The 10,361-nt window shown below is 69.8% G+C and overlaps 2 protein-coding genes across 2 annotated transcripts in view; both read left to right on the top strand.

Moving 5' to 3' along the window:
• CHLNCDRAFT_143896 (hypothetical protein) overlaps window positions 1–4,502 on the top strand; it is a gene marked incomplete at both ends in the record, with an annotated part of 6,917 nt that extends 2,415 nt beyond the window's left edge. The window contains 6 exons of the mRNA XM_005849335.1: window positions 2,320–2,397; window positions 2,602–2,735; window positions 2,881–2,967; window positions 3,419–3,499; window positions 3,813–3,878; window positions 4,174–4,502. Of these exons, the coding sequence (XP_005849397.1) occupies window positions 2,320–2,397; window positions 2,602–2,735; window positions 2,881–2,967; window positions 3,419–3,499; window positions 3,813–3,878; window positions 4,174–4,502 (775 nt within the window). The remainder of the gene's footprint in view (window positions 1–2,319; window positions 2,398–2,601; window positions 2,736–2,880; window positions 2,968–3,418; window positions 3,500–3,812; window positions 3,879–4,173) is intronic.
• A 414-nt stretch (window positions 4,503–4,916) lies between these two features.
• Window positions 4,917–10,361, top strand: part of CHLNCDRAFT_143895 (hypothetical protein) — a gene marked incomplete at both ends in the record, with an annotated part of 9,877 nt that continues 4,432 nt past the window's right edge. The window contains 15 exons of the mRNA XM_005849334.1: window positions 4,917–5,012; window positions 5,188–5,410; window positions 5,526–5,692; window positions 5,966–6,103; window positions 6,701–6,771; window positions 7,007–7,109; window positions 7,411–7,505; window positions 7,737–7,857; window positions 8,087–8,140; window positions 8,374–8,435; window positions 8,659–8,737; window positions 9,019–9,126; window positions 9,472–9,588; window positions 9,874–9,959; window positions 10,220–10,316. Of these exons, the coding sequence (XP_005849396.1) occupies window positions 4,917–5,012; window positions 5,188–5,410; window positions 5,526–5,692; window positions 5,966–6,103; window positions 6,701–6,771; window positions 7,007–7,109; window positions 7,411–7,505; window positions 7,737–7,857; window positions 8,087–8,140; window positions 8,374–8,435; window positions 8,659–8,737; window positions 9,019–9,126; window positions 9,472–9,588; window positions 9,874–9,959; window positions 10,220–10,316 (1,617 nt within the window). The remainder of the gene's footprint in view (window positions 5,013–5,187; window positions 5,411–5,525; window positions 5,693–5,965; window positions 6,104–6,700; window positions 6,772–7,006; window positions 7,110–7,410; window positions 7,506–7,736; window positions 7,858–8,086; window positions 8,141–8,373; window positions 8,436–8,658; window positions 8,738–9,018; window positions 9,127–9,471; window positions 9,589–9,873; window positions 9,960–10,219; window positions 10,317–10,361) is intronic.

Here is a 10,361-nt window from a genome sequence, read left to right as displayed (position 1 = left end):
GAGGCTCGGCTCGGAGCGGACGTGGATGCCTTCTTGGCCTCTCGGCCGGGCCGGGCGGCGCAGAAGGGGCAGGAGCGCCGAAGCCCCCAGAAAGCTGGCGCTTTTTTAACACTATGGAATGAAGTTCCTGAGGAAATTTGGCCATTTTCCCTCAATATATTGGCGATGCCAGTCATGGGGGATGGCGACGGGCTGGCGACCATGCCCTGCCGCCTGCCCTCATTTCGCCAGCTCTGGCTGGCGATGGCCTTCGGCCAATCGCCAGCCAGAGCCGTTTTTTGCCCGATTTCGCCAGCATTTGGCGATTTCGCCAGCTTTCAGAAACACTGGAAATGGATCCAGGGGTGCCAGCGTGGCGGCCGAATTCGCGAACACCATCCGTCTGTGCGCCTCTGGCCTTGCGATCATCCTCACATGTCCACCATAGTTCCTTGCCGCCCGCAAGGGGGGTCTTCAATGGCCAAGCACGGCGGCCATGCAAAGGCGGGGTTGAAGCCCAAACACATGCGCCTGGCAGGCGGGAAGGAGAGCATGGAAGTGGAGCCTGAGGTTGGCGGCCGCCTTACAACAGGCCCACCCTCGCCGCCACCGCCACCCTAACCGGGCTGCAGGTTGGGGCGGGATGTTCCTGGCACCTGCGGACCGAGCTGATCAGACAACAGGTGGCCGACAATACCCTGCCCTCGTCTGCTGCGCCTGCCGCCCCGCAGCCCGCCCCTCCCGTCTCGCCGCCGCGCCCTTACTGCATCATGCCTCCTGCCTTGCCTCATCGCATCCGCCGCCGCAACCCAACTCCCCAGTGCCTGCTGCTGCATGTCGGGCGCAGGCGACGCGGCCTTCACCCAGCCTGCTGCAGTGAGGCGGGAGTGGCGGTGCCGCGAGCGGGAGCTGCCCCCGCTTCCATCCAGCTGTGGATGTGCGCCGCCCTCCGTCGCCTCCACCGCCCGCCTTTGTCTCGGCGCCCCAGTCTCCATGTCCATCAGCGCAGGCGCGGTTGCTGCGTGGCTGCACTGCTTGCGCCGCCTGCCTCGCCCGCCTCGCTTCCTCACCCTGCCCCGCCGCGCCGGCCTCGAGGAAAGCGTCCCCAGGGCTCCTGACCTCGGCCTGCGCCGGCGGGCGTGGGCGTGCGTGGCCTGGCGGCCGCCCCCTGCTGCCTCTTCTGGTGCCTTGCGCCACACTGACCGCCGTCGTGTTGTGCTCCCTGCCCTCGTAGGCCGGTGTGCTGGCAGCAGGGATTGGTTAGGCGGACGGGCAGGGCGGCCGCACTGGCACACACCGGTGGCGCTTGGCAGCGCTGTGCCAGGCGATCGCGCCGTCTCCGTTGGCAGCTGCCTGGGGAGAGGCAGCGGAAGCGGGCAGTGGGGGCGGCCAGGCCCTCGCCTCGGCGCGGAGATTGGATTCGCCCACCTCCTGCCTCCGCCTGCGCGTGGGCGCCATGTGAGCGGCCACAGCGGCAGGCCCGTGCCCGCACTCTGCCTGGCAGCGGCTGGCTTCTGAGGCTGGTGTGCATGGCAGTGCCCTCCTCCCCACCGACAGCTACCCGCCTGCGCGCTGACCAGCTGCCACCCGCATTGCTGCGCCCACGCAGGCAGCGGACCTGGGGCGCTGGCGCCGGGCTTGCGGCAACCGGGAGGCGGCGGCGGGTGTGTGCGCTACTAGCTTGCAAGCCAGGCCAGGCTCTCCTTGTCCCTGACCGTGCCTGGACCGGTAGGTGACTGGGTGCTGGCCTTCTTGGTGGTGCTGCAGCCATGCATGGCGGCAGGGTGAGATGCAAGCTATGCCATGCTTCGCCAGCTATGCTCGGTCAATAGCCTTTGTTTCTGCCTTGCTTCAATCGCCTGCCTTCGCCACATTCGCGTGCTGCAGTTTGGAGCCCCTGGAAGCCCCGCACAGGCACGCCTGAGCGCCGCGAGTAGCGGGCGTGCTCTCAGGGCTGTATCGCGCGGCTCCCCCGTCGGGTCCTCGGATTCCAGGGTGAGCGGCCGGTCAGCGATCTCGCCCCGAGGGCCCGATCCCGCGTTGCCGGTCGCTGCTCGCAAAAGCTTTGGCCGGGCCTGGCTCCCTGTTGAGGCCCTCTGGCTGCAATTCGCGGGATTCGGATTGCTGGGAGGCCTTTTCAGCACGCCGAATGCGCTGGGGAGGCCGCACTGGCGGCTGCCTGGCTGGGCTGCCGCCGCCAGCACCCGCCGCCGGCTGCACTTCTCCCGCCTGCCGCACTTGCTGTGGGGCTGCCTGGTGGGACTGCAAGCGCACCCCTGTGCCAGCTACCCTGCTCCTCCTGACTCTGTATGCTTGTTTGTGCCCCTCGCTGCGCTGCAGTCCAGCACCCACCTGGCCAGCACCCGGTGAGCCGCCTCAGTGGAAGGTTACCGAGACCTGGACGGGCGGCAACACGAGGTGGGTGCTGGCACAAAGCGGGTGCTGGCCTGCGTGCGTGGTGGGGGGTGGGTGCCGGGGTTGTTCCCTCATCGCCGTTCGGCCAGCGGGCCCTCCACAGGTCGGTGAACGGCGCAGCGCTGGCCGCCGGCGGGCTCGAGCGTTGCGTGTGTGGCGTAGCACCCACCCGCCTCCCCTCCACCCCCGCGCCTCGCTCCCGTGCAGGATGACGAACAAGAAGAAGCGCAAGGCGGCTGACCGCGTAGTCAAGGCTGCGGAGAGAGCCGCAGAGTTAGCTGCACGACGTCGCATGATCTCGTCCCTTCAACAGGGCGCCGCTGGCGCTGGCGCCGCGTCAGGTGGGGCTCCGCTTGCACGCCCCGCCACCGCTGCCAGGGCACTAGCTGGTGCAACCCAGGTCGCCACCCCGCGTGCGTCCACGCCCGGCCCTTGACCTTGACCAGCACCGCACTGCTTTCGATGCCTGCCCCACCCTGTGTCCAGGCGGCACCATCCTCAACCGCAGCCTCAGCGTGGGGCCGCGGTTTGTGACCGCGGCCGGCAGCTGCCAGGCGACGGGTGCGGCTGGAGGTGAGCAGGTGGCGGCCTCCAACGCCCTGCCCCTGCTGTGCCTGCTGCCTGCTGCCTGCCCTGCCCTGCCTGCCCTGCCATGCCCCGTGCCGCCTCCCAACACCCGCCCCCCGCCCCCCCGCCCGCCCCCCGCCCGCCGCCTGCCCCGCTACACACACACACACACACACACACACACACACACCTTGTTGCCTGCCCAGCCTCCCCCCACTCTGACCCTCCCACCCTCCATGCTCCTGCTGTCCTGCCATGCCTCACCCGCTTCCGTCTGCCGCCACCTGCGCCCCGCATGCCGCGCCGCGCCTGCGCTGTTGGTGGGTGGCGGTGTGCGGGCGGGGGTGCCGGAGGTGCGGGCGCGCCTGCTGCGTGGTGCCTCCACCCCCTCTGCACCATGCACTCTTGGCATTCCCCAGCCCCCCTCCCGCTCCGCCTGCCCCACCCGCATCTGCAGGCAAGGCGACCTACGACAAGCAGAAGGGGATCTTCAACGAAGCCAATGCCCAAAAGGTGGCGGCCGGCAGGGAGGCGGGCGGTGAGTTGGGCTGGTGGCCACCGTAGTAGGCCTGCCCGCGCGCCCTGCCCCTGCTGTGCTGCCTGCCTGCCTGCCCGCCCGCCCGCCATGCCTGCGCGGCGGGAGGCGGGTGCGGGGGTTGAGTTGGCGTGCGCGCCCGCGTTGGAGCGTGTGCGCCTGCGCTGTGGGTGGGTGGCGGTGTGCGGGCGGGGGCGGCGGAGGTGCTGGCGCGCCTGCTGCCTGGTGCCTCCACCCCCCTCTCCACCATGCACTCTTGGTGCCACCCGCCACACCCACCACCCCCGGCCCCCGCCTGGCCCACCCGCCGCTGCAGGCGCCGCGTGCGTCGCCAAGGAGAAGGGCATCCACGCCCCCGGTTCCGATGCCAGGCAGAGGGGCGGTGAGTTGGGCTGGGGGGCTGGGCTGGGCGCCGCCTGCCGGCTTGCCCCGCCACCTCTCCCTCCCCACTGCTGCCTTGAGCCCAGCAGCCACCAGGGTCTGTGGCGCGCCGCCCAGCCCGCGTGCGCCTGCGCCAGTTGCGCTGGCACGGCCCGCTACCTGCCCCGCCCCTCCTCGCCCTCGCGGCGGCGCCTCCCTGCCTGCCCGCTCCGCGCCGCTCTTGAGCGGCGGCCTCCCCCCCCCTACCCCCCCCCCCAACACCCCCCTCCCGCCCGCTTCTTGCCGCCTGCGTGCAGCTCTTAGGATGGTCAAGAAGGCCCAGGAGGCGAGCTCCTCCTGGTTTGAAGTTTGGGAGCGGAAGGAGGGCGGCAAGCCCTGGGAGCTGGGCAAGAAGAGGAAGGAAGTCATCAATAAGCTGCCGGCCCGGAGCTCCATCCAACCCCCCGCCAGCATCCGCGCCCTCTGCCACCCACCCGTGAAGAAGACAGTCACCTGCGCAACCACCAACATTGATGGCGGCCCACCTGACATCTACAAGATGAGGGGGCCCTTCGAGGAGCTGCCGCTGTTGCTTGTGGAGGTATTTAGGGGGGCGGTGGCGGCAGCCGGAGGCTGCGCGGTCTAGCAGCTCAACACGGTACTGCAATTCTTGGCGGTCGTGTAACATCAAACTTTGCAAGCCAAAGTTTTCACGCAGCGTCTCCTTGACCAGGCCCGCCAGGTGGCCTTCCAGTCCATCGTGTTGCACTGCTGCAAGCTCATCCCTGCTCGCTGCACACACGCCGCCACGCTCCTCTCAGCAATTTCTGAGAGCTTGTAACTGGCCTGGAGATTGCAATTGGCACAGCCAGATGGGCTGAGCTGGCCAAGAAAAGCAGAGGTCAGAAAACGTCTGGGAACGATGCTCAATTGAGATGAAATGCCACTCAGGATTGTTAGCAGCGCTACCGGGGCCAGCGTTGGTCTTCACTAGCACGCATGTCCGAGTGCAGGTCCTCCACTTCCTCCCTGCGCTCGGTTTCAGCATTGTACAACCCCAATGTACAACCCCATACCCAGCCTCATCGCGGCCCTCGGGGCCTGCACCAGCCCTGACCCCGCTTTGCGCAAGGCGGGGGAGGAGGCACTGAACCAGGTGTCTGCGCGGGGTGATACAGCTCTGCCCAGCTGTGCCGCGCCGCGATGTCCCGCCCCTGCATGCCATCACCGCCGCCGCCGCCGCCACCCGCCGCCTGCCACTCCCGCGGCCTGCTGGCTCCTCCGTGCCACGTGCTGCTCACCGCTGCCTTGCCCGGCCTGCGTGCGTGCAGAGCAAGCATGCTCGGGGGCAGGTGGTCAACCTGCTGCGGGTGTCGCTGGAGGAGGGGTGCGACCCAGCGGTGCGACAAGTGGCCGCCATCTCCTTCAAAAACCTGGTCAAGCGAGACTGGGAGGCAGAGGGTGAGGCGCTGGCCTGCATGCAGCTGCTGGGTGCTGCCGAGGCTCACCTGGCAGGCGTGAGGGAGCGCGCATCCGCGCTGCCGAGCAGTGCCGGTGGGCAGCCCCAGCCGACGACTGCCCCCGCCGCGGCGGTTGGGGCTCCAGCCCGCCGCCAGCCCTTGTCCCATGCCTCCCTCTGCGCCATCCACGCCGGTCCCTCCCCCTGCAGAGGGCAAGGCCAGCCCCCTTGCCGAGGAGGACAAGGCCGCGGTGCGGGGTGTGATGGTGGAGGGTGTGACGCGGGCGCCGCACGCAGTGCGGGTACAGCTGGCCGAGTGCGTGCGCAGCCTGGTGTACTCAGACTACCCGCAGCACTGGCCCGACCTGCTGCCGCAGGTGCAGCAGTACCTGACCAGCCAGGCAAGTGAGGCCGCTGCTGGGAGGCTGGGGCTGGGGCGGCTGCTGAGGCGGCTGCCGGGGCTGCCGGGAGGTTGGGGCCGGGCGGCTGGGTGCAGGAGGGTGAGAGCGTGGGCTGGCTGGCTGGACTAGTCAATCGATCCGGCTTCGCGGCTGCACTGGCATGCCGCCGCGCCGCCGCACAGCGCACCTGCCCGCGCCCCTGCCGCCTCACTCCGGCCGCGCCGCCGCCGCCGCCGCCGCCGCTCGCAGGACCAGGCGCGGGTGAGCGGCGCGCTGTGCGTGCTGCGCTTCCTGGCCCGCAAGTACGAATTCCGCGACGAGGAAGAGCGGGCGCCGCTGGAGGCAGTGGTCAATGCCACCTTCCCTTCCCTGCTGCACATCTTCCAGGTGCATGTGTGGGCGCCTGTGGGGCGGCTCTGCGGGTTGAGTGGCGGTGGGGCGTGGGTTGCGTGGCGGGAGGGGCGACGCCGGTGATGTTGGTGCATGGGCCAGCCCCCTGCTGCAAGGAACACCTGCCCCGAAAGGAGGCAGGCGGGGCAGCGTTGCGAAGGGCGCGACTGCGGCGGTGGCTGGGCCGGGCACGCTGCGCGTGCGTGTGTTGTTTGTGTTGCCGCCTGCGCTTCCTGCGCTGCCTGCATGGCGCCGAGCCGCCGCTGGGGCCGCCGCTGCGGCGGCGGCGGTGGCGCTGCCGGCTGCCGCCGCTCGCGCCGGCGCCACGTGATGAGACCAGTACTCAAGGATCAACCATCAGACCGGCCTGCGGGCATGCCGATGCGCTGCAGTCTCCGATAGCGCCGCCCGCCCGCTGCTGCCGCTCCTGCGCACGCGTGCAGCGCGCGCCTGCATCGCAGCCCGCCTGCATCGCACCACTATGCACCCTGCGCCGACCACACCGCGCCGGCCGTGCCACGCTGCGCGTTGCTGCTGCCCAGCCCAGCACAGCCCAGCACCTGCCGCACCCACTTGCCCCCTCCTCCCCCACAGATGCTGCTGGCCATGGACTCCTCCTCCCCAGAGCTCGCCGAGCTGCTCAAGCTGGTCTGCAAGACCTTCTGGTGCGCCGCTGGTGGCGCTGGTGGGGCGGCGGCTGCACCACCAGCAGCTCCGGCGCGCCGCAGCCTGGCTGGCGCCTGCCCCAATGCCGCGCCGAGCGTGCACGACAGATGACATGGTCACATGGCTCAAGGAACCAGCATCCTTCATCCGCATCCTTTGAGAATGACCAATGCACGAGCACCTCTGGCGACACACACACACACTCACACTCACACACACACACACACGCCGCAGGTCTGCCACCTACATGTCCATCCCCGCCGTCCTCAACCAGCCCGAGCAGTTCAGCGGCTGGATGAGCTGCTTCCACGGCCTCATGACCAAGCCACTGCCGCTGGTGGGGCCGCGCGGCGCTCGTGTGGCGCTGGCGTGGCGCTGGTGTGCCGTTTGTGTGGTGCTGGTGTGGCGCTTGCGTGGTGCTGCGTGCTGGGCTGGGCTTGGGCTGGGCTGGCTGCCAGCGCGCCCGGGCCTGCAGCGGCTGCATGGAGCAGCGGGCAGGGAGCAGGTATAGCCAGATCCTTGCAGCCCGCCCTGCATGCCACCACCACCGTGCCTGTCCAACCCGCTCCTTGCACCCCACCCAGGCATGCCCGCCCGCCTGCCACGCCTCCTCTGTGTGTGTGTATGTGCGTGTGCAGGACCAGCTGCCCGCCGACCCCGACGCTCGCAAGGGGTGGCAGTGGAACAAGGCCAAGAAGTGGGTCATGCACATCGCCTCGCGCCTGTTCAACAGGTGGGAGCAGCAGGGTGGCGACGCGGGTGCGGTGGTGCACTAGCGGCCGGAAAGTGCCGGGGGATGGGCGAGAGGGTGGGCGAGCGTGGGCGCACGCGGCGTCCCCTCGCCGCCCCGCCTCCCATGGCTGCTCTGCCTCGCCTGCCCGTGGTACCACGCTCCTGACCGCCTGCTACCGCCACATGAACCGGTCCTTGTACTGTCCCCTGGTACCGCATGTACCGCCTGCAGGTACGGCGACCCCAAGCTGTGCAGCGAGAAGGAGGATGTGGCCTTTGCACAGCGCTTCCAGAAGGAGTGCTCCCTCACCTTTTTGCAAGCCGCGCTGGCGCAGCTGGCGGTACTGGCGCAGGTGGGGGCCAGCTGAGCAGAGAGCGGGCCCGGGGAGCTGGGGCAGCGGCGCGCGGCATGCCGGCCGACACAAGCGAGGAGTGCAGCCTCTCAGCCTGCCCTGCGCCCTCCCTCGGCCCTGGCCTGCGTGCCTGGTCGGCGCCAACCGCTGGCCCCCGGCCCCGGCTCGGGACACTCTCACATGTGCGCATGCCTGCCCCTCCCACCTCCCTCCCGCCTCCCTCCCGCAGGGCGGCTACCAGTCCCCCCGCGTCATCAACCTGCTGCTGTCATACATCACGCAGGTGGGGTGGGCTGTGGGGTGTGAGGCGGGCAGGCGCCAGGGTGGCCACCTGGGCCCGCCTGGGTCTGCCCGTCGCACCCCCGCCCGCCATGCTGCTGCCCGCTGTGGGCGCTGCTGTGCGGAGGGTGCGGCGGGGTGGGGTGCGGCTGCACGCCAGGGGTGCCTGCGCTTGTCCCATCCTCGCGCCACCCGCCCCTTCTTTTCCCACCCACCCACCGTCCCTCCACCCTGCAGGCTCTGGCCTACAGCCACACGTGGAAGGCGCTGAAGCCGTATGTGGAGCAGATGCTGCTGCAGTGAGCGGCGGCGGCGGTGGCGGCGGTGGTAGCGGTGGTGGTGGCGGTGGTGGTGGTGGCGGCGGTGGCGGCGGCGGTGGTGGCGGTTTTGCTGCGAGAATGCCTGCCTCCTCCAGCCTGCCTCGCCCTGCACTCCATGCAGCCTGCAGCCGACCTGCCGGGCCGCCTGTGCGCACCCCCACCCCACCCCCCGTCCACCCCCGGCCCCTCCCCCTGCCCGCAGCGTGGTGTTCCCGCTGCTGTGCTTTGACGACGAGGATGCGGAGCTGTGGGAGGATGACCCGCAGGAGTACATACGCAAGGTGGGGGGGCGCCGGGCTGGGCAGTGGCAGCGCATGTGTGTGTGTGTGCATGTGTGTGTGCGCGCGCGTGTGTGTATGTGTGTTCGTGGGTCCGGAGGAGGCAGGCGCTGCCGCCGCCGCCGCGCCCGCCCAGCCCGCGCCTGCTGCCAGCCCCGCCGCCCGGCGCGCTCCACCCTTTGTTCCGTTCTGCATCGCCTGGAGGCCGAACGTGTGCCGCCGTACTGAAACCGTACTGCTTCATACCGTATCGTACCATACCATACCGCCCGGCTGTACCGCAGGGCTACGACATCATGGAGGACATCTACTCCACCAAGACCGCTGCCATGAACTTCCTGCACGAGCTCTGCAAGGCGCGCGCCAAGGGCAACCTGGACATGCTGATGGCGGTGAGGCGGGGGGGCAGGCGTGGCGTGGCGTGGCGTGGCGTGGCGCGGTGGGTGAGCAGGTGGTGGTGGTGGTGGGTTTGGCGAGCGGGGCAGCGGGACATCTGCATCTCTGCGAGATTGCTTGTGTGGTGGGGGCGGCGTGCGTGGGTGTGGTGGGAGAGGCTGGGAGAGCGGGTGGTTTGGGTGGCTGGACGGCAGGGAGGCGAGCTGGGGTTGGGCAGGGGCTGGGAGTCCGTCGCCCGTGCGGCCTACGGCGCAACCTTACAGCAGCCGGCGCGTATCGAAACACACACACCTCCCCTCCACCCCGCCCCCTCCCTCCCTCCCTCCTCCGTTCTGCCGCAGCACCTTGTAGGGGTGCTGAATGAGTACCAGGCGGCGCACCCGGGCGCCCCCGTGGCGCTGGCCCGCAAGATGGACGGCGCGCTGCTGGCCATCGGCACGCTGTCAGACGTGCTCAAGGTAGGGTGGGTGGGTGGGGAAGGGGTGGAGGGGAGGTGTGTGTGTTTCGATGGTCGTGTGGTGGCTGTGTGTGCGTGTGTGTGCGTGTGCGTGTGTGCATGTGTGTGTGATGGCAGTGCTGGGTGGGTGCGTGGGTGGCAGCGCATCGTGGTGGCCTACCTTTGTTTTTGTGGTGGCGTGGTTGGTGGCAGCGGTGGGTGTGGCGTGCCCCCACCTCCACTCCTCCTCCCAGCTCTCTCCTCCCGCCGCCGCACCGCCTGCGCCTGGCCTCGCTGCCCCGCGCAGGACAAGAAGCCGTACAGCGGGCAGCTGGAGCCGATGCTGGTGCAGCACGTGGTACCGCTCTTTGAGTCGCCGCACGGCCACCTGAGGTGGGCGCCCGCTGCGCCTGGTGGTGGCTGCTGCTGCTGCTGCTGCTGCTGCTGCTGCTGCTGCTGTGCCTGCTGGGGGCAAGAGTGGGCTGTGGCCCGTGCCCTCCTGACGCCTCTCCATTGATGCTGGGACGTGTGCTGGGAACCGACCTCCGCTGCACGGACCCCTCAGCCCCCTATTTCACTCCTGCCACCCCGCCCCGGCCCTTGCCTGGCCCCAGTATCCCACCCCGGTATCCCACCGCCCCGGCTGCACGCAGGGCCAAGGCGTGCTGGCTGGCTGGTCATTACGCCGACATCGAGTTCCAGGATGGGCAGGGGCAGGGGCCCACCTTTGCCGCCCTGCTGCAGCGAGTGGTCGCCGCCATCGCGGGTGCGCCCGCCTGGCAGGCCGCCGCAGCA

Source organism: Chlorella variabilis, assembly GCF_000147415.1.
Source record: "Chlorella variabilis unplaced genomic scaffold CHLNCscaffold_6, whole genome shotgun sequence".
Classification (NCBI taxonomy): Eukaryota; Viridiplantae; Chlorophyta; class Trebouxiophyceae; order Chlorellales; family Chlorellaceae; genus Chlorella; species Chlorella variabilis.
Note: the sequence above shows the minus strand (reverse complement) of the source record. Positions and strands in the feature narration are given on the sequence as shown.